This window comes from Littorina saxatilis, linkage group LG16 (assembly GCF_037325665.1).
Source record: "Littorina saxatilis isolate snail1 linkage group LG16, US_GU_Lsax_2.0, whole genome shotgun sequence".
In the NCBI taxonomy this organism is placed as follows: Eukaryota; Metazoa; Mollusca; class Gastropoda; order Littorinimorpha; family Littorinidae; genus Littorina; species Littorina saxatilis.
This window is the reverse complement of record NC_090260.1, coordinates 47,918,056-47,940,903: the sequence shown is the minus strand read 5'-3', so window position 1 is coordinate 47,940,903 and position 22,848 is coordinate 47,918,056. Positions and strand designations below refer to the sequence as shown.

The 22,848-nt window shown below is 41.5% G+C and overlaps 1 protein-coding gene and 1 long non-coding RNA gene across 2 annotated transcripts; both read right to left on the bottom strand.

Annotated features, from left to right (window-relative positions):
* Positions 1–1,370: 1,370 nt before the first annotated feature.
* On the bottom strand, positions 1,371–9,865 carry LOC138950226 (uncharacterized). Its single transcript, XM_070321965.1, has 3 exons — positions 9,774–9,865; positions 5,089–5,273; positions 1,371–1,668 (listed from the first exon to the last, which is right to left on the bottom strand). The coding sequence occupies exons 2-3, from the start codon at positions 5,267–5,269 to the stop codon at positions 1,442–1,444; spliced, it is 408 nt and encodes a 135-aa protein (XP_070178066.1). The 5' UTR covers positions 5,270–5,273; positions 9,774–9,865; the 3' UTR covers positions 1,371–1,441.
* A 5,914-nt stretch (positions 9,866–15,779) lies between these two features.
* LOC138951125 (uncharacterized) lies at positions 15,780–22,185 on the bottom strand. The gene is made up of 2 exons (XR_011450999.1): positions 19,493–22,185; positions 15,780–18,940 (listed from the first exon to the last, which is right to left on the bottom strand). It is a non-coding gene; the product is annotated as an uncharacterized lncRNA (long non-coding RNA).
* Between the last annotated feature and the right edge of the window lie 663 nt (positions 22,186–22,848).

Sequence of the window (22,848 nt, the reverse complement as noted above, 5' to 3'; positions counted from 1 at the left end):
TGTGTGTGTGTGTTAGTCAAGTATGATGACGATAGGATCCGAAACGGCTGCACGGACTGAAACGGGAATTGCAGAGAATGTTTTTTAATTGCCACTCGAGTCGTGTCATTGGCAGGGCCGGACTAGGTAAGTACTAGGGGGGGGGGGTTACAGATGGGGGTCCAGGGGGCGAAGCCACTTGGTGGGGGTCCAGGGGGCAAAGCCCCCTTGGTGGGGGTTGAAGCTGAACGTTTTTTGATGTTTCTTGAGGGAAAGGAAACCTCTCCTTGAACGAAAAAGGTAAATTCGACAAAAAATATGCGTTTGGGAGGTACATGCTTAAGCAAGGGGGGGGGGGGTTGCGCAACCCCTGTAACCCCCCACCCCTAGTCCGGCCCTGATTGGGTACTTTTGAAATAGCCAATTTAAACGGATTCTTTAAAAAAAAAACACACCGGCGGAACACATTATATACCATGTGAGCCATCGAGGATCCTCCCCAAAAACCAACCCCGTCTGGGCTGTCGAAACGTGGTCTTGTTAAAAGACGTTTTAAAATGGTTACCGGGAGATACACTCGAAGCACATTTAGCGAACTTATGTTGCCAAATCATCAAAGATCAACATTTCACTACACGGATCGATGCACACAGTCGAAATAGATGCGACATTCACACGACCGAAGACAACTTACTAGCAGACTAGCAGACGACAAACAGAGCAATCACTGATCTAAATGTTTAGATCGGTGAGAGCAATCCGTTGAAGAACAGTTACTCCGCATATTCGTCTTCAGTTGAGCTTATTTCCCCTGCAGTCGCGTAGTGAAATGAAAATGAACTAGTGTCATTGGAATTTTCTTCGTCAATGATCGAAGCACAGTAAGTTGTATGCCGACATATGTTGTGACCACACATCGTTTAATGATTTTGACCAGTGGTCAGTATACTAGTAAAAATAGCCTATTTTTACAGTTATGACTGCTAAATAGTACAGTATAGGTTGAAGTAAGCAACTTTTGATGACTTTGATGAGTGCTCAGTGCTACTGACTAGTGGTCATGTTTACCTATTTTCAGTGTTTTATTGATGGTCAGTAGCATTGACCACTGGTCAAAGTCATGAGAAGTTAATTGCTTACCTGAACTCATACTGATCGAGTACGTGGTCACATCGATACGTGGTCACACCGACACGTGGTCACAACGACACGTGGTCACATCGACATGACCCCAACTCAATCACTCCGTCACACACACACACACGCGCGCGCATCATATCTACTCCATGTATCATTTTCAAAAGAAGGCAAACAGGCGTCAATCTCAAGACCTAAGAATTGCTCATGCATATTATGGACGGAAAAATCGGGATGACTGCAGTGGACTGTGGTGCCTGAGAAGTAAGAGCAACGGCAAAACTTACAAACAGAGAGAGAGTTCTGAACACATGTTTAGACCCTATTACTGCTTACCGCGTATTTCTGGTAGATGCAGAGTTATGTTTTGAATCACTGCTCCTGTGTAGTTGTGATGTACGACGCTGCCACTGTTGATGGTGCTGGTGGTGTACTGTCTGTGGTCGTAGCGTCGCTGGTCGTCATGGTTGATGTGTCTGTTGTCGTGAGTCATGTGACTGGCCACGTTGAAGCCACCCCCCACGTCACCAGGAACATTCACAGACACGTCGCCTGTCACACGGAGAGTGTGAGTTACAGTAGATCATAGAGCATTTACAACAGACGCAATCTTTTTTCGGGCTTTGCACATTTTCTATTAAACTGTTATTAACCAAAAACCACTTGATTGCCATTTTGAAATAGCTTCAACGCGGCACAAACACAGTGCGGCTTCAACAAAAAAATTACGCAAAAATGACGTCATAAGAATTGACTATAACAAAAAACAAGTGACCTGAAGGATATTATGAGTTATTTCCAATATACTGACTGTTAGCAAATGATAACAAGACATGTCGAGAAAAAAGATATCAAAATGAGCCTTTAGGCGAATTTTGATAGCGTTTTCGAGACATGTCTTGTTATCATTTGCTAACAGTCAGCATATTAGTAATAACGGTTTTATTATCCGTGCGTGGTAACAAACATAATACCCGAAGCGACCCTGCAAGTAAAGTGTCGCCATTTTGGCTTGGTTGGTTACAAGGTAAACAGAGCAAACAAAACAAACATCCAGCACACTTTCAGCTTTCAAGTAATCTTTCCCAAACAGTTTAATTCACAACGTGTCCCTTCTTTTCTGTGCATAGTATCATAAAAACACTCAACAACAACAAAAAACCAGAACACAGACTCGAAAATGCTAACAAACAGAAAGTCCGAAATTGGAACGGACAGTTCTCGGAAGAGCCATCTCAAATGTTGCACATTTGTGTTGCGCATGCGCAGTTGAATGCGGTTAAATGTCGGTGGAATTGAATGTTGATCGTTGCATGCGAGAGGTCACAGTGATGGAACATTGGCGGATTTGGTCTCGTTGGAGGCATGGCAGGTTCGTATTCCGGATCGAAAAGAGCTGCTACCTCGTCGTTGCTGAGTTCCACGTCCTGTCGGATCGTCTGCTGGCTTGTGACAGTCGCCGATGCAACGAGACGACCCCGTTCGATTCTGCTTCCCGTCGCATAAAGTTTTGGCTTGTTCTCCCCGCGAAGTATGACTTGGGAGCAGTGCCAACTGCCTATTCTCTGTGAGCTGGGACGACATAGCAGCTGCCATCTCTAGTTTTTTGGCGGTGGATGTTTTTTGGTAAGATCTAACAGTTTTGTGACCGGTGACACTGATAATGTCAATTGGACTGAAGTTCTTGTCTGCGAGTAGTGTTGCACCCGTCGCTCGCACGCTGTGGTTTGTGTAGATCTATATCTGCGACAATTGACACAGCTCACTTCTTCATAGTGTGGACGCCCATGGGTCTGTTGTCATACCATGTTTCGTCATCTCCATGGAACGTGTTGACAGGGAATTGCCAAAGATGCTCACACTTTGGATTTAGCAGAGACAGGTACTTGTAGCTGTACACTTACTGGACAGCTGCTGTCCCCAGTCTCTGGCATGACTCCAGTCACAAGTTCTTCGTCTCCAGCTCTGTGATTCTTGGTAAGTTCATCAAACCGTTTGATTACGTATTGTTTCCCTGTTGTTTGATCCATCTTCACTTCGAAGGTGTCTTTCGTCATTTTTTCAAAGTTTTCCAGGCCCCGTCTAAAAAAATAAAACCGGACATCTAACTGAACCTTGTTCAAAAGGCCAGTGGGGGTGTTGGGAGACTTGAATTTTGATGCGTATAGGTTTTTTAGATCTTCTTGATTGATGGCAGGTTTGTTTGCCATGTTGCCAAAAGCACATAGGTGTAGTCTGCTACTGACAGCACCAAAAAGAGTTGCTTCCCTTTACTCAGTATTAAACTTACTTGCCATTCTATTTCCCTCCCACCGACAGAATTTGCTTTTTAGCACATTTTACACAGTAAATTGCACGAGAAAAATGTCAAAAAGTGACATTCAGTAGAACAATTCACCCTGATGTTTTTTATATTAATTTTTATTTTGTCGTGGTGATTTTTAATGCGTTATACAAAAAGGGTCCCGCCTTGAACGTTATAACATTTAACAGGTCACCTAGAATCAGTCCTGATTGGTCACACAGCCATAAAGGGCACTAGAATGATAATAAAAGACCATTTAGTCAGTCGGTATGAAACTAAAAGATTAACACCACAAACCAGTCATCGCCAAGACTACATTTAGATAGTCTCGGCTGACAACACCCAATGACCGAGACGGGTCACGCTCGTCTCCCCGAAGCACGCGACTGTATAGTACTTACTAAACCTATTTACTCTAATTCTGAGCACATTCTTAGAGTAAACATGACATATCTATAAACTTGTGAATTTAGGAGAAGATGGGGAATACAATGCAGTCATTGTTACTTTTATCTGTTACTAAAAATTCGATTTTAATGACAACTGTAATGAGCAAACTAATTAACTAATGTTTAAGATTTCGAGCTGAAATCTAATACCATAGTCCGGACTTTGTCGAAGATTACCTTACCAAAACTGCAATCAATTTGGTTAAAAAAAAATGAGGGTGTGACAGTGCCGCCTCAACTTTCACAAAAATCCGGATATGACGTCATAAAAGACATTTATCCAAAAACTGAAAACAATATCTGAGGATATCATACCCAGGAACTTTTATGCAAAGTTTGATGACGATTGGTGCAGTAGTATTTTTCGGATTAACTTTTTTGACGGGCGCAATGGCTTGGTGGTAAGACGCCGGCCTCCAAAGCGGAAAGTTGTGGGTTCGAATCCCGGCCGCGCCTGATGGGTTAAGGTGGAGATTTTCCCGATCTCCCAGGTCAACGTATGTGCAGACCTCATAGCGCCTTATCCCCCTTCGTGTGTACACGCAAACACAAGACCAAGTGCGCACGGTAAAGATTCTGTAATCCATGTCAGAGTTCCGTGGGTTATAAAAACAAGAAAATACCCTGCATGCTTCCGCCGAAATCGGCGTATGGCTGCCTAAATGGCGGGGTAAAAACGGTCATACACGCACAAACCCACTCGTGCAAAAACACGAGTGTACGTGGGAGTTTCAGCCCACGAACGCAGCAGAAGAAGAAGGATTAACTTTACACACCCACACACATACACACCCAAACACACACACATACATACATACATACACACACCATGACCCTCGTCTCGATTCCCCGTCCATATTAAAACATTTGTCTTGACTAAACGTAAAATACAGTGAAACACCGCACACAGATATAAACATGTCCTTGCAAAAGTCAATTTTCTTGAGAATCCGTTTGATATTTTTGAGAAAAGCCGATCACACACACACACACACACATACACATCACACACACCACCCACACACACACACACACACACACACACACACACACACACATCACCCACACACTCACACACACACACACACACACACACATCACCCACACACACACACACACACACACACACACACACACACACACACACACACACACTTTCGGCAATACTTTTTAGAGTTAAGCGGAGCACACACGTCTATCTGATCATAGAAAACTTACCAGAATTGTTAATTGGTATGTGGGAAGGGTTGGCATAATTCCCAGCATGTGACGGCGACCTCAGAGATATGTCAGCTGACGCACCATTACCATGACCGGAAGGAGCGTCATCAACGGAGGTACCTGCATTTCCCTCTGACGTCATCGGGCCAGAATGACCCCTCTGAGTAGAACGCTCCATTCGCCTGTGGAATGATTGTTCGAGATTTGAACGGTAATTATCAACTTTGATTGGATCTGTGACAGTTAATGTTTACAATCATTCTCCGTGGAAACACGAATACAAAGCCGGGATGACATACAGCACGGTTCACCTGAAGCCCAAAACAATTCACAACTTGGATCTGTCTCAAATGAACATAGTTTTTGTGTGTTAGGCCTACTTAGCTCGTTATGAATGAAACAGTCGGGAAAATTATGACAAACAACGGTATTGAGGGAGCAATCCAAAGCCGTCCCCCAAAACAACAGATGCATGTCATTTCCAATCTGTCTAGAGATGAATAAATACAAAAATCAGAAAGAAAACAAAATTAGGATGAAAGTCGCTTGTTCATTCCAGTGCTTGTTATTCTCTCAGGTGCCAGGAGATTGTTTCCGTATAACTCTCGTTTACTCTGTAACACATGTCGTATGCCATTAGAGCGCTTACTTAATTCCCTTTGGTAATTTGATCTACATAAATCAAAGCTTTGAATTCAAGAAATAGACATAACGAAGCTAAGAGAAGGTAAATCTCGCGGAAAATCGGAAGTCCCCAAAACAGGGAGACAGAATAACACGCTTTCACCGTGAGCAGTTAGGCAGTTCAAATGTGTCTTTTGCGAGGTATTTGGTGTTAAAAACTGACCTACGATTACAGAGCAGACATCGGCCTAGAGGTGTACCGCAATTTGGAAGAATTCGTAGCCTTTTCTTATTGAGTATTTTTTGTGCAAAATATATTCAGGATCATCAAGACTTGCAAAATAGAGTGCACCCATACAGTTTCTTGGTGGTCCGTTCGTTACTCTTACCGTCCTGATCACTTACATTAGCACCAGAGTGTGCAAAAGACTCAAACATGCAGATGACAAACACCAACCTCACTACTTCGGAGCTATTTTTAGCGTTCTTAGTCACACAAGCTATACTCTTACACTGTGCCGAATTGCCCTTGCGAATAGAATTTTCCAATAATTCACAATGATCGGGACATGGTCGCAAGACATTCGTAAATGTTCTGAACCATTCACCACCATTCGTCTCTTGTTTTGAACATAGCAATATGTTTCCAATATTCGCAAAGAAGTCATATTCTTAACTTTTTGGCAACGTACTTGTAAGATTTCGCAAGACATTCGTAATCATCGCAATATATTCGTAACGCTCGCAAGGCATTCGCAACCATTCGTTATGCCTGTCTCACACTGTGCCGAATATCCTTGCGAACATTCGTAATCATCGCAATGTATTCGTCAGGCTCGCAAGGCATTCGCAAACATTCGTTATGCCTGTCTTACACTGTGCCGAATATCCTTGCGAATATAGATTCGTATGCATTCGCAATGATCAGTAGACATTCGCAAGCACTCGCAACCATTCGTAAGACATTTGCAATGATTCGTAAGGCTTCGAATGGTCAATATGTTCCCTGTCCATCAGTCTCTTTTTGTGGCCAAATGCAACATGTTCATATACACATTTCTTGCGAATGTCTTACGAATGTGTACCGATCATTGCGAACGCCTTGCGAGCGCTACGAATACCTATACGATGATTACGAATGGCTTGCGAATACTGAAGAATATGCCTTCCTTGCGAATAGTTGGAGCATGTTGCTAATATTCGCAACAAGAGACGAATGGTGGCGAATGGTTAAGAACATTTACGAATGTCTTGCGACCATGTCCCGATCATTACGAATTATTGGCGAATTCTATTCGCAAAGGAAATTCGGCACAGCGTATAGAGCAGTGTTACGAACAATGCGAATAGCATAATCGCTTTATTCGTAAAGTGTTTGCAAGCACTCGCAACACTCGCAGGGCCACTCGCAACGTTCGTAATACACCCGCAAGACATTCGTATATGGATTTGTATGCATTCACAATGATCGGTAACGCTTCGAATTTTCAATATTTTATCCTGTCCATTCGTCTCTTTTTTTGCCGAATACAACATGTTCATATTCGCAAGGATATTCGGCACAGTGTAAGACAGGCTTAACTATTTTTCGATCAAATGCTTACGTAAAGCCATAAAGTCAACAGATGTTCGAATTTGTGTTTGCAACAATGTTCATCAAGTGATTTTACAAACAACAAAACCACTGTAAATAACAGTGTAATTGGGAAAATGTCTTAATTCGCTGAATAACAATGGGTTCTTTCATACGTTAAATCCGGACAGTCATATCTAGCATCACACAGAATTGTTCATAAACCTGTTTAACAGGTATTAACAGTCATGTCCCAAATAGGTCCAAGCTACCTCAGAGGACGTTAAACCACTAAAGTTACTTAACTAAAGTCATTTTCAGAAAACTGTAGTCTGGTTCAATAACTTTCAGCAATTTTCAACAATATAAATCGAGATAACTAGACACATTGAAAGAATGTTGGTGCACTAAACAGTTTTCCTGATCACGAATCATTGTGTGAAACTTTCTTTGCAACTTTGTTTCAAGAAGTGTACGTATTTTTCTTTAAAAAATCATAGAAAAAATACACAGCGGCCATATTTCCTCATTATTTGAATGGATGTCAACTTAAAAAAGATTGTAATAGAGCGCAGATTAAAAATAATCAATGTATGAAGACTTTGAAAAAACCTATTGGTTACACCTACACGAAGGCGCCAAGCCCAGCCGCTATCACGAACGAGATGAGCCAACACCATGCTTTAGCAACAACATGCACACCAAGCTCATCCGGATCCTTTCAAAATGTTCAACAAATCTTGGATCGAGATCCCGATACTTAATTACCTCTGTCTCCCAATGTGTGTGTGTGTGTGTGTGTGTGTGTGTGTGTGTGTGTGTGTGTGTGTGTGTGTGTGAGTGTGAGTGTGTGCGTGCTTGCGTGCTTGCGTGCGTGTGTGTGTGTGTTGGTTAGAAAACTAAACCATTCTGGAATAGTGTGACTGAAATAGAAAGTTCGGAATTATAGTAACGACTGCGGAGAGTAGGCAGGCACATGGCCTAACGTCCTTCCAGAACTTCTAGAGCAGGATAGGTCAATTGTTTGTAGAAGCGTTTCAAAGTCAAAAATAATGTAAAATTACGAAAAGGTTGTCATTCAGTTAATGAAGGTTAAAAACACTGGGTTTGTTTTTTCAAACGAATGTCTTGAAGAAGACGTGCAGAGTAATTGGCAGTGGTAACACAAGTTTAACTTGCTTTCAGTGTGAACAATGTACGTGTAGTTCACAGAAAATGTCCGACTTTGAAGTCCGTGGTTGTGTTTTAGCGTTGTTACTGACAAGTCAGTTTTCTATCGGTCAAGGGTCGGTGTATCATCACTAGGATGGTCAAGCGGTTTCAAAATCAATGCATAAGTTTGAGACTGCGAAAACATAAATCATAATAAGTTTTTGTGTGTGTTAACTTTAAATAATTTCCGTTCTTATTTTTCTTAGAACCAAATACATATTTATTGAAATGATGTGACTGTGAAGGTTTTGGTAGTGACATACGCCTACTTCCACGTTTGACACATGAATTCAGATTATGTCGTGTAGAAATGGTATTTGCAATTGATAATAAACGTGCACAGACACATTTTACTTGAGACAGAGGCATCAAAACTTTCCTTAGTTACTTCAAAAACAGCTGAAACATCAGAGTCGTCTTCATCATTCAATTCGACAGATTTGCCAGGGTGACCAAGCAAATGTACTAGTTTCACTGGTTAACTTTCAGCCTCTCTCTCTCTCTCTCTCTCTCTCTCTCTCTCTCTCCTCTCTCTCTCTCTCTGTCACACACACACACACACACACACACACATACACACACACTCACACTGAAACACACACACACACACACACACACACACACACACACACTTTCAGCCTCTTTTTAGTCTCTCTCTCTCTCTCTGTGTCACAGACACAGACACACACACACACACACACACACACACACACACACACACACACACACACACACACACACACACACTCACACGCACACTGAATCACACACACACACACACACACACACACACACACACACACACACTCACACGCACACTGAATCACACACACACACACACACACACACACACACACACACACACACACACACACACACACACACACACACATCTCATATACCTCAGAGTGATACATCGAGCAAAACCGGCTTGACCGTCACCTTTATCACTCGTCAGAATCCGTGTTCTTTTTTTTGGTTCTTTTTTTTTGAGACATCGAAAAAGATTTGTTTCAGAAACATGTTTAACGCTAGTTTGTACAACTTATTGCAAAACAAAAGCACCAGTTGACGGTGTGTAGACTGTATTGTACTAGCAAGTGTCACCAACAGGGCCAAACTCCAGGGGGCGTGGCACCGCAGCTTGCCGGAAAAGTCTCCAGCGACACATCTTTGAATCAATGAATACATTTCAAGCCTTCCATTTTGATCAACCCGCCTGCCCCCGGTAATTATGATACTGACTGAATTACCAGCAAACATTCGTACTCACCTTGTCACTTTGAGTACACCTCAGCCTTCATTCGTCTTTTCGCTACCGCCCGTGAAGCCATTTTGTAAAGCTGATTGATACAGTGTGTAATCTTTGTCGTTCACGAACAGTTGACATGATACTGACCTTGAACCGATTAGCCGAATACTATGACGGCTTACCAGCGCCAAAACCACATAATTAATATTTCACTTTTTTCACGTGACAAAAACTATTTCCACGTAAAAATCACTTTTTATCAGAAAGAATTATAAATGCTCTTCCCCTGATAATGTTTATTTTTCAGTTTTGGCTCTACTAATCCGTCAGCATCTGGGCCAGAACTGAACATTGTAATTTTCAATTAAAATGTAACCATTTTCACGCGATAATTTAAGTTATTGAGACATCCCAGTGCACTAAGGGATTTATAGAGCAAATCGAGAAAATTCATTATTGAACGAAGCGCATAGCGCTGAGTTCAATAATTATTTTCGAGATTTGCTCTATAAATCCCTTAGTGCACTGGGATTGTTTCAATAACGATATTGTCAGTACTGCCATAGAAAAAAGAAGATTCCAAACGCACATTTTGCAATGCGCATTTGAATAGGCATAACTGTGTGGTCAGGTCGTGCACAGTAAAGATCTACTTTTGTGTGGGGTGTCTCAAGTGTGTCGTGCTTTCGTCACACGCATTTTAATTTCTGTTGGTAAATTCCAGTGTAGCGTTAATCTGAACAGTGATGATCTTTCAGAGAGACCTCATTTGAACTCGGAGAAAGGCTCTTCATTATTTGCGATTCGAAACCTCCAGTCGAGCTTCGACGGATTGACTATGCGGAGTGACTCCCCTTGAATTGACTCAAAGCGGGACTCGACGGTTCGCACATTTTCAAAACAAATGTGGCATATTTCTCGTGTTCTATCTTCACTCATCGGGGAGTCTGATACTAAATATGAACGGTAAGAATGCTCTGAACCCTACACGTATTATATCCCCATCGTTTTTTCGTTCACATTTGCCCAACATGTTAATTTGCTGAGCGGGGTTAATGTCGTCTGCTAGGCTACCTGCCAACCTGGGCAATGGAACGACTGCAGTCTGCACTGAGTCTGTACGCATGAGGCAGGCTGCTAATAAATCTTATATATGGTAAGAACGTTCTGAACCTTACACGTTTTCGATTACGATTGTTCTTGCTTTGAAATAATAATTCTGAAACCATTCATTTACTGAACTGATGTAGTCGTATTTCTGTGTTGTCTGCTACAGAGTCGATCGAGTCAGTCTTCCAAACTGGTCTAGCTGGTACGTTATCGGAATAACACTTGTGTTTTCTGTTAGCCGCTGGGAATTGTATACTAACTCATCATTTGGTAATGTGGATGATAAGCTACATGCCACTAACACGGCATATGAGAAGAATCTATGCAAGTCGGCGAAAATTAGATGAAACACAGCGGCTTCTATTTTTTTTTTAGATCACTGGCACTGGCACAGGCACATGCAATCTGTCAGAAAAAAACCCACTTCTGCTTTAATTGAGAAGCAGGGAATTTATGGTCATTTGGTATTGTGGAGAATATAAGCTACATGTCATTAATTAATTCTGAGGATGAGAGCACAGTCTTGCTTAGGCAAAGGGCGCAAGAATACGCTCTGTGGAAAAGTTAGCGCACTCCAAGAGTGCGCTAACAGTTTTAGCGCATCACCATTAGCCAATCAACTGGTTCACATCAGTCATGTGACACCAGTACTTACTGACAATTGTAATTATCTTGTGCTCATGTATGACGAGTTTTCGGCCTTGTGTCAGTTGAGGTTGAATTCGCATGCGCGAACCTGTTACCCCCGACCACAGAAAACTTCACTCGTTTCAAAACTGTTCTGGCCCATCATTCTTTAATTCGAATTAAACGAATGATACGAATTGAGCGCTATTGCAGACAACCGAGAGGCACACCTGTCTTTCCGATAACTTTGAATAAGGTTTGCTATCAAAAGATATTTGTAAACGTGTGAGTCTTAGCCGATCGAAAGGCCGTCTGCTAACGTCGGACCGAAGCAGGCGCCAATTTGTCTCTCTCGATTCGAAAGTGTTCGGGTCTATTGTCTTTAACTAAGACACACAAGAACAGATTAATGATTGTGGTAGTGTAGCCAACTATGAGGTACAGCCGCTTTCTACCCGATAACTATTGGAATAATGACTGAATTCTATTGAAAGATATTTGTGAAAGTGTGACTGAGAATTTGGATCGGGACCAGAGTCGATTAAAAATCTGTCCGCTACGAGCAGCTAGGATTCTAAAGTTTTCGGGTTGATCGTTCTTTTCTTACGGATACTAATGAGCCGTTGAAGGAGTGCGCTATTGCAGAAAACCATGACATGCATCTTCATATCTGATAACTTTCTCGATCAGGCCTTCTATCAAAACCGGATATCGGATATTTTAGAATTAATGTGAGAGCGATGTTTGCCGGACGTCGTGGCCTGTCAGTGCAGACTCTAAAAGTCCGACTGCTATGACTAGAAAAGAGGCGCGCGAGCCGTGGCCAAAACTGAACATTAGTAATTAACAGAACACGTGTTAATGACTAATTTTCACATAAAAATGGTAACCCCAGGTTTTGTCGCTGGTAAGCCGTCATACATTACAGTTTCACGGCCACCAGTTTGTGGTTCAGTTTCCGTTTACACTATCCACGTAGCCAATTTTGTGTGGAGTCGTGTACTGAACAGGTGCTCGCTACAAACCGTTTCATAAACAGTAGTCCCCCCCCCCTCTCTCTCTCTCTTTCTCGCTCACTCTCTCTCTCACACAGATAAATTGACACACACACACACACACACACACACGCACACTGAATCACACACACACACACACACATACACACACACACACACACACACACACACACACACACACACACACACACACACACACACATCTCATAATATACCTCAGAGTGATACATCGAGCAAAACCGGCTTGACCGTCCCCTTTATCACTCGTCAGTCGTCATTTAACATCATAGGGATTAAATACAGAATGTTACATGAAACAAAGATAGAATCCGTGTTCTTTTTTGTTTTGTTTTCTTTGAGACATCGAAAAAGATTTGTTTCAGAAACATGTTTAACGCTAGTTTGTACAACTTATTGCAACACAAAAGCACCAGTTGACGCTGTGTAGACTGTATTGTACTGGCAAGTGTCACCAACAGGGCCAAACTCCAGGGGGCGTGGCACCGCAGCTTGCCGGAAAAGTCTCCATCTTTGAATCAATGAATACATTTCAAGCCTTCCATTTTGATCAACCCGCCTGCCCCCGGTAATTATGATACTGACTGAATTACCAGCAAACATTCGTACTCACCTTGTCACTTTGAGTACACCTCAGCCTTCATTCGTCTTTTCGCTACCGCCGGTGAAGCCATTTTGTAAAGCTGATTGATACAGTGTGTAATCTTTGTCGTTCACGAACAGTTGACATGATACTGACCTTGAACCGATTAGCCGAATACTATGACGGCTTACCAGCGCCAAAACCACATAATTAATATTTCACTTTTTTCACGTGACAAAAACTATTTCCACGTAAAAATCACTTATTATCAGAAAGAATTATAAATGCTCTTCCCCTGATAATGTTTATTTTTCAGTTTTGGCTCTACTAATCCGTCAGCATCTGGGCCAGAACTGAACATTGTAATTTTCAATTAAAATGTAACCATTTTCACGTGATAATTGTAATTATCTTGTGCTCATGTATGACGAGTTTTCGGCCTTGTGTCAGTTGAGGTTGAATTCGCATGCGCGAACCTGTTACCCCCGACCACAGAAAACTTCACTCGTTTCAAAACTGTTCTGGCCCATCATTCTTTAATTCGAATTAAACGAATGATACGAATTGAGCGCTATTGCAGACAACCGTGAGGCACACCTGTCTTTCCGATAACTTTGAATAAGGTTTGCTATCAAAAGATATTTGTAAAAGTGTGAGTCTTAGCCGACCGAAAGGCCGTCTGCTAACGTCGGACCGAAGCAGGCGTCCGGCAGGCGCCAATTTGTCTCTCTCGATTCGAAAGTGTTCGGGTCTATTGTCTTTAACTAAGACACACAACAACAGATTAATGATTCCCCCCCCCCCCCCCCTGCGGGTTAGGGGGAGTCCCATATTGGTTGGAACGAGAAAGAATTTACCCGATGTTACCCAGCATGTCGTAAGAGGCGACTAACGGTTCTGTTTCTCCTTTTACCCTTGTTAAGTGTTTCTTGTATAGAATATAGTCAGTGTTTGTAAAGATTTTAGTCAAGCAGTGTGTAGGAAATGTTAAGTCCTTTGTACTGGAAACTTGCATTCTCCCAGTAAGGTCATATATTGTGCTACGTTGCAAGCCCCTGGAGCAATTTTTTGATTAGTGCTTTTGTGAACAAGAAACAATTAACAAGTGGCTCTATCCCATCTCCCCCATTTGCCCTATCCCATCTCCCCCTTTCCCCGTCGCGATATAACCTTGAATGGTTGAAAACGACGTTAAACACCAAATAAAGAAAGAAAGATTAATGATTGTGGTAGTGTAGCCAACTATGAGGTACAGCCGCTTTCTACCCGATAACTATTGGAATAATGACTGAATTCTATTGAAAGATATTTGTGAAAGTGTGACTGAGAGTTTGGATCGACTAGAGTCGATTAAAAATCTGTCTGCTACGAGCAGCTAGGATTCTAACGTTTTCGGGTTGATCGTTCTTTTTTTAGATACTAATGAGCCGTTTAAGACGTGCGCTATTTCAGAAAACCATGACATGCATCTTAATATCTGATAACTTGCTCGATCAGGCCTTCTATTAAAACCGTATATCGGATATTTCAGAATTAATGTGAGAGCGATGTTTGCCAGACGTCGTGGCCTGTCAGTGCAGACTCTAAAAGTCCGACTGCTATGACTAGAAAAGAGGCGCGCGAGCCGTGGCCCAAACTGAACATTAGTAATTAACAGAACACGTGTTAATGACTAATTTTCACATGAAAATGGTAACCCCAGGTTTTGGCGCTGGTAAGCCGTCATACTTTACAGTTTCACGGATGTAAACTAAAGATATTGATAGCATGGACAATTCTTAGCTGGCTATTAGTTGTGGTTTTCTCCTTCAGTTTCGGTTTACACTACTCGCGTAGCCATTTTTGTGTGAAGTCGTGTACTGAACAGGTGTCCCCCCCCCCTCCCCCTCTCTCTCGCTCTATCTATTTCTCACACAGATAAATTGACACACATACACACACAAACACACACACACACACGCGAACGCACGCACACACACACACACACACACACACACACACACACAAACCCACACAGCCAGTGGAATGTTATTCACTATACTTGTAGAGCCTACGCCCCCCCCCTCCGCCCAACACAGAGTAGACATGTAAACAACACATTGAACAAAGACAATGTCGAGCAATTTTTTTCGAAGTCAAGTTATGTCAACTTATGCGTAAAGCACGTGCACATGTGCCAGAATTGTCCGCGTTTCTTCTCTCTCCCTTTAATGTGTGTGTGTGTGTGTGTGTGTGTGTGTGTGTGTGTGTGTGTGTGTGTGTGTGTTTGTGTATGTATATGTATGTGTGTGTGCTATAATTGTGTGTGTGTGTATATGTGTATGTGTGTGTATGTGTGTGTGTGCGCGTGCGCACACGTGTGTGTGTGTGTTCCTGTGTGCTCGTGTGTGTGTGTGTGTGTGCGAGAAAGATAGGGGGAGAGGGGGTGTCACCACAGTTAGTACCTCTAACCTGAAATCTAACCTGAAAGAGCTTAAACAAAGGTGTTCTAGTGTATACCGGACGAGATCTCTACTGATTTTGTCCAGAGACATACATACTATGTCTCTGTTTTGTCACAGCAAGCTTTTTTGTATCATCAAAGTTCAATCTTATCTTGGAAATATACAATGTGAAGTCCGTCGCTAACTTGCACAGTCACACTGTTAACACATGTATGAACACAATCGTAGCTGTAGAGAAAATCAAATTTATTGAAATGGCTTGAAATGAAACAAAATCACTTTCTGCATGGTGTCAGGCGCTAATAATAATCATAATTATAAAAGCAAACTGCACTCAATGCAGAAAAAAAAAAGAAACCAGGTGCAGAATAATCCGGTAACTCGTAGTGACTGTATGTGCGTGAATGCGTTCAGTAGACCATACGGAACGCAAGGGAAACAACCCAATGTAAGCAGTTTTCAGCATGTCCTCCTCCTACTAAAAACAACTACAAGCAACATAACCTGTTTAAAGTGTGCGGACGTATGAAAAGAAAAAACCATGTCACGTCCATACTAACTCTGCTTACTAGCACGGAAGAATGAAATGAACTGACAACTTTCCTTCACAGAAGTTGTTTGCGTATAGGTGTGCCAAAAATGTCATCACAGAAAACATTTTGGAATTAAAATTTTCTGTGAAGTTAATAAGAACAAATAGGAAAAGAAGTTATCTGTGTTGGGGTGCTAGGTGAATGTCAAGCAACATTAAGAATACAGTGTTGCAGCACACACAAAACACAGTTTTTAATGTTGTAGTCTTGCAAGAGCAAGTTAAGAAGGGTAAACTTAGTGCTGTCCATATCCTGCTGCCAAAGGCAGTGCAAATACATGTTTCCACAGACACGTGTGTTTATATTTGTTCCGATTAGACAAATATAGAGAAAAGGCGTTAAAATCTAGTTAGTCTTCATAGCAGCAAAAGAATAAGGGTACATAGAAAAACAATCAACATTCGGACACTTGTACGAAAAATAGAAGGTATAAACACAACAGACTGTGCTAAAATAGATACACCTTTCTAAAGCAAAACATGACACCGAGTAAACGTTCTTGTATAGATCCGCTCAGGCTTTTGCTTGGGATAAGAGCACCCTTTTCCTTTTGACATACACCAAAATCCTGACTGCTTTATCTACAATGTTTAGATTTGTTTGTCTGTGGCTGATATAATTATGTTCGTAACTGACACATATGATAATCAGCGATTCTAATTCACCAAACTATTCTAACTCGGCATAGCAATTAGCCATGTAGTTGATTTTTGTTTGTGCCGAAGTTGAAGGATGCCCTTAAGTCGTGTAAAAGCCTGGAGCGATGTTCACTGGTATAGATAAAAAGAACACCCACGATACAAGCAGTATCTAAAGTACACAGGAAAAACAAATCCTTACTAATCGAAAACAAACCATTTATATACAGAGAGCAATACAATCCTACAAATTCACCAAAGGGAACAGACTCCTCAAATATATATGAAATTGGTCAGTTTCACACATTTGCACACCATTTCCCGACAACAACAAACGCTTAGTTTAATTCATGCAGTTTCGAGCTCTGTTACTAATGGTAATATACACGTACAGATTAAACCTCTTGTGAGTACATTCGAGTGACTTTAAACGTATACGTGCGAGTGGGCATGCGCGCGGTTGTATGTATGATAATAAAACGTATCGTAAAAACAAATCAAGCAAAAGAAGAAAACTGAACTAAGTATACACAAACTCACACACAACGTATACTGTCTCAAGGGGATTAAAGAAGTCAACAACGCACATTTAATGAGCGCAGCTATAAACTTCACCAGAAAATATCAAAAGACAAAAACCGAGGCAAAACATTATGAGCTGGTTGTCTCGCCCACTCCAACCAACACAGTCAATTAGAAGCACGTCAAATTCAGGATCTTCAGCCAGCAGTTATAAACAGAACATGCCAACATCAAAGGCTGTCTGTAGATCAAAGGCATATATAAACAAGTCGCGTAAAGCGATATAAAAAGATTTAGTCAGTCGGGATCAAGCTAAAAGATCAGCACCACAAACCAGTCATTTACATTTGGATAGTCTCGGCTAACCGTCTCCGCGAAGCATGCGACCGTTGTACTTACTGAACCTATTTTCTGTCATTTTGAACACATTTTTAAAGTAAACATGACATATCTATATATTTTTTAATTCAAGAGAAGATAAGGAATACAATGCAATAATTTTTTTGTATCTGCTTCTGAAAATTCGATTTTAATGACAACTTTAATGAGCAAACTAATTGACTAATGTTTAAGCTTCCGAGCTGAAATGCAATCCCATAATCCCATAGTCCGGACTTCGACGAAGATTGCTTGACCAAACTTTCAATCAACTTTCACAAAAAGCCGGATGTGACGTCATCAAAGGCATTTATCAGAAATATTGTATTAATTGATGGTGTGTATGCTCACGTTTTCTTCCATTCTCTCCATTCTGTTTGTCTGTCTGACTTTGTCTTCTTTTATTGGTTTGTCCGTCTCTCTCTCTCTCTCTCTCTCCGTCTGTCGGTCTGTTCGTTTTTTTCTCTCTCTCTCTCCGTCTGTCGGTCTGTTCGTCTCTCTCTTTCTCTCTCTTTCTCTTCCTTCCTTTGTTTCCTTGTTTACTTCTACTTCTCTCCGTCTCTGCTCTTTCTCGCCTTCTTTCTCATTCTCTGTGTCTCTTTCATGTTTCTCTCTCTTCTTTTCTTTTTTCATTCGCTCTACCCTGTTTACTCTTCAGTTTATAAGCAAGAAATATGTGTTAAATATGTGTTTAAGTTAATAGTTGAAATTCTGTAAGGGCTTATATGTGTTTTTTGTTTTGCCCACAGTTTTCAGGTCTCTCTCTGCCGTCACCAAATTAAAAGGAACTAGACCAACAATGAGTCTGTGTGTCGGTTGGAGTGTGAACGTTACCAGCATACACCAAACAATGAGGCTTCCATACAACCACAACACAAACGAATCAGAAGCAGTTACACACACATACACACATACACCACGACCCTCGTCTCGATTCCCCCTCTATGTTAAAACATTTAGTCAAAATACACAGCTGTGCAAATTTTGGTTTAAAGCAGCAATGCTTGCTATCCAAGATATTACGAGACTGTCACATGGGATGAGACCATCCCTCTACATGGACACTTACAGTAAATCAACATCCTGGCTGCTTCGGGAGTTTGAATTTCTTTTTATAAATAGATTTCGCAGATTGATTCCAGTAGCTTTTTGAAAAAAATGGACGTAGATCAAATATCCCAGTCTGCACAGAAAGCAGCCAGGCTGTTGATGTTTGGTATGAGTCCAAGTGGAGGGATGGCTTTGTTCCGTGTGAAAGCCTGGACACATCACAAGTGAAGGGATGGCCTTGTTCCGTGTGACAGCCTGGACACATCACAAATGGAGGGATGGCCTTGTTCCGTGTGACAGCCTGGACACATCACAAGTGGAGGGATGGCCTTAGTCCGTGTGACAGCCTGGACACATCACAAGTGAAGGGATGGCCTTGTTCCGTGTGACAGCCTGGACACATCACAAGTGAAGGGATGGCCTTGTTCCGTGTGACAGCCTGGACACATCACAAGTGAAGGGATGGCCTTGTTCCGTGTGACAGCCTGGACACATCACAAGTGAAGGGATGGCCTTGTTCCGTGTGACAGCCTGGACACATCACAAGTGAAGGGATGGCCTTGTTCCGTGTGACAGCCTGGACACATCACAAGTGAAGGGATGGCCTTGTTCCGTGTGACAGCCTGGACACATCACAAATGAAGGGATGGCCTTGTTCCGTGTGACAGCCTGGACACATCACAAGTGAAGGGATGGCCTTGTTCCGTGTGACAGCCTGGACACATCACAAGTGGAGGGATGGCTTTGTTCCGTGTGAAAGCCTGGACACATCTAAAATAGAGTGTTGAATCACTTACATGAGAAGGACTGTGCCTGTAGCAAGGAAACGAACGTTTCTACGTTGAAAAAAACCCTAACCAACCAATATACCAACGTTCACAAAAAATGATAAAACGGTAGCTGATTAGCCAACATGGTATGAAGCACAACACAATCAACGCCAAAATCAACGAACATTACAATGATTAAAATGAATTGAGAGTTCATAAACAAATAAAAGTAGAGAAAAAAGAACACGACACTTCAGGTGGCTGGTAACATATCTTATTTGGTATCAGGGTTTTCTCTAAAAATCGACGCCTAAATCCAAGAAATGTTACTATGATTAAAAGGAATTCTGAGTTGTGAGTTGTGAGTAGGGGGCTGGCAATATATATGTTATTTGGGATCAGGATTTGCTCTAAATATACTTGTAGGTACATTTTAAAATAGAATGAAAAGATCTATAGACTATCGAAATTATTGTGAAAATAATTGTGAAAACTGAAGTCTCTCAACATGAGTTATATACAACAGGGGGTTAATATCCGAGCAGTGTAGCGGATCTCACAAAAATCTTATCAAATTCCATACCACATAACATTATTTTACAGAGTATGGTGTCAATTATTCTCAAGCAGGTGGTTAAACACAATGATCAAATATACATGTACGTTTGCCTTCAACAGTGAAGAAAAAAAAACCTCAAGATTTCAAACATCTTAAACGGAATACAGTACTATCTATACTGCACAATATATTCAGTACATCTGCTTGATGAGAGATCTATACAGATTACAAAGCTAAATATACAGAGTACAACGCTAAATATACAGATGACATCGCAAAATATACAGATGACATCGCTAAATGAAGAGGCAAGTGTCAGTGTTATATCCTGAAGCAGCAAAACTGAATAACTAGAACAAGTTGTTCAACAAATCATAAACGTTACACATAAGCTTCAATTCAAACACCGGCACGGTGGCCTAGTGGTAAGGCGTCCGCCCCGTGATCGGGAGGTCGTGGGTTCGAACCCCGGCCGGGTCATACCTAAGACTTTAAAATTGGCAATCTAGTGGCTGCTCCGCCTGGCGTCTGGCATTATGGGGTTAGTGCTAGGACTGGTTGGTCCGGTGTCAGAATAATGTGACTGGGTGAGACATGAAGCCTGTGCTGCGACTTCTGTCTTGTGTGTGGCGCACGTTATATATTATGTCAAAGCAGCACCGCCCTGATATGGCCCTTCGTGGTCGGCTGGGCGTTAAGCAAACAAACAAGCAAGTTCAATTCAAACACAGTCGAGAAACCTCAAATAAAACTTCATTTTGAAGGAATGGATCACAAGCAATGCTTCACATGGAATAAAAATCAAACAGAAATCTCATTTCGAGTTCATAATTAATTATTCTTGCATTGACAGTCTGGCTTTATATCGAGCTGAACTTATCTTGAATAAGCAGGTTATAACGACACCTTACCTTCTTGATGCTCCGTTTGAGTAGGACTAAAGAACACTCCTTACTTGACGGACACTTCATTTACGAAATAGCTTACCTCTTGATGCTCCTTCCGAACAAGACTAGACGAGTCTGTGCGGCTGCGGATAACACCTCATGGCCTCGGAATGACAGCTCGGATGCCGGCGGCTTTCAACGGTGGTCACGACAGAATCTCATGTTTCGACTTGCTTTGCGGCTCACCAAAAAGATCACACAAGTCTTCCTTCGATTTCTGGCACTGTCCTGTATCTTGTTCTACCACTTATAGCCTATTCAGAACCCGGCGGGTCCGACAAAATCTCACAAATGGAGCGACGGTAACGCTTTAGTTCTGTTCTATTTGCCGTCCAGCTGACTACTCCCAAATGACTGTTTACATTCCCACAATGCAACGCAATGACGCGTGCAGGTTACGTAGATTCTCATACTAATGACGAAGTAATGACGTCGTTTCAACACGTCTCCAAGGTGCAGATTTCGTAGACTCTTATACTAATGACGTAACAAAATGTTTTAGTTTCGGCTAAACAAGTATTGACATCTTTAGAGTTGAGTCGTAACAGAGATATACATTATTGAAGTCATTATAGTTAAACATCTTGAATGAACGTTCAGAAAGGCTAATACTGTTCTAGCCTCATAATATTATATAAATATAAAATAATATCAACATTGTTTAAAGAAAACACATAAAACTCAAACGTCCATCAAAATAAGCAAAGTACAACATCAGTATATCATCCAAGTAACGATGCAGGACAGACATACATCTTATCAAATCCTGTGCTGCGTAAAATGATTTTACCAGTAACACAGTCTATCATTTTCAAGGCAAAACATATCTACACAATTATAAGTCAATAAGCATTTTATCAAAATGAAAAGGAAGAAGTTTTCAATGTTTGAAACAAAACTCTTCCAGTATTAGTTACACACCGTAAAACAAACAACAGTATTATGGTCGATGACCACTATAGACGACATGATAGCAGACAAATAACATTCTGGAGAGCATTTTTTTTAAATAAATCAAAATGACTTCACAAACAATCATTAACATTGTTCAACAAAATGGAGTCAACTGAAATACTACCAAAACAAGCAAAGTACAACAGCAAAATATCATTCAAGTAAAGTTAACGTTGTGGGTCTGACAAAAATCTCATCAAATCTAGCCCAAAATGGGAATGATTCGTAGACGAGACGATAGAACAAATTCAACTGAAAACAATATAAGTTGATAACTGTTGTGGAATTCGTCGCACACTATACTTACAATATAAAACATACAGTAGGACTGATAGTTGACCAGTACAACAAATGTACTTGCTTCTGTCCACAAGTACTCCAATGACCCCTTCAACCTCTTCACTCTCCTTCCATTCATTCTATTCTCTGGTTTACATTGGTTCGTATAGACACAAGTCTGCTTCACAGTTACCAGTTCTCTTTACAAAGCAGAACATTGATAAAAATAGAAAATCATCATATTATATAAAATTAAAAAAAGCCGGGAGTTCAGATGGCAGCGAGGTCACTAGCGGGGGTCAAGTTAAGAGGCAACACCCCTGAAGAGGTCCAGGGGACAATTCTATCTGGCCGGATAAATCGCTCAGTCGGTAGCGCCGCTGGCTTCAAAACCAGTTGTTGCCATCGGCGTTGGTTTGATCCCCACGCTCGGCGAGGGATTTATTTTCCAGACTCACCTCGGTGTCCGAACACCCCCGTGTGTATATGCATGCTAACAATAAAAAAAAAACAAGTTCACAGCGAAAGTCTTGGGACTTGGAAACATTAATATACGCATGCAGGGAAAAGACAATCAAGGGGTAGCGCCGTACTGTATGGCAGCTCGC

What these genes read in the sequence shown, in the direction of transcription:
- LOC138950226 (XM_070321965.1), bottom strand. Translation starts at nt 5,269, where the DNA reads ATGGAGCGTTCTACTCAGAGGGGTCATTCTGGCCCGATGACGTCAGAG. An exon ending in CATACCAATTAACAATTCTG is followed by an intron (nt 1,669 to 5,088) that starts GTAAGTTTTCTA and finishes TCCGTGTGACAG; the next exon opens with GCGACGTGTCTGTGAATGTT.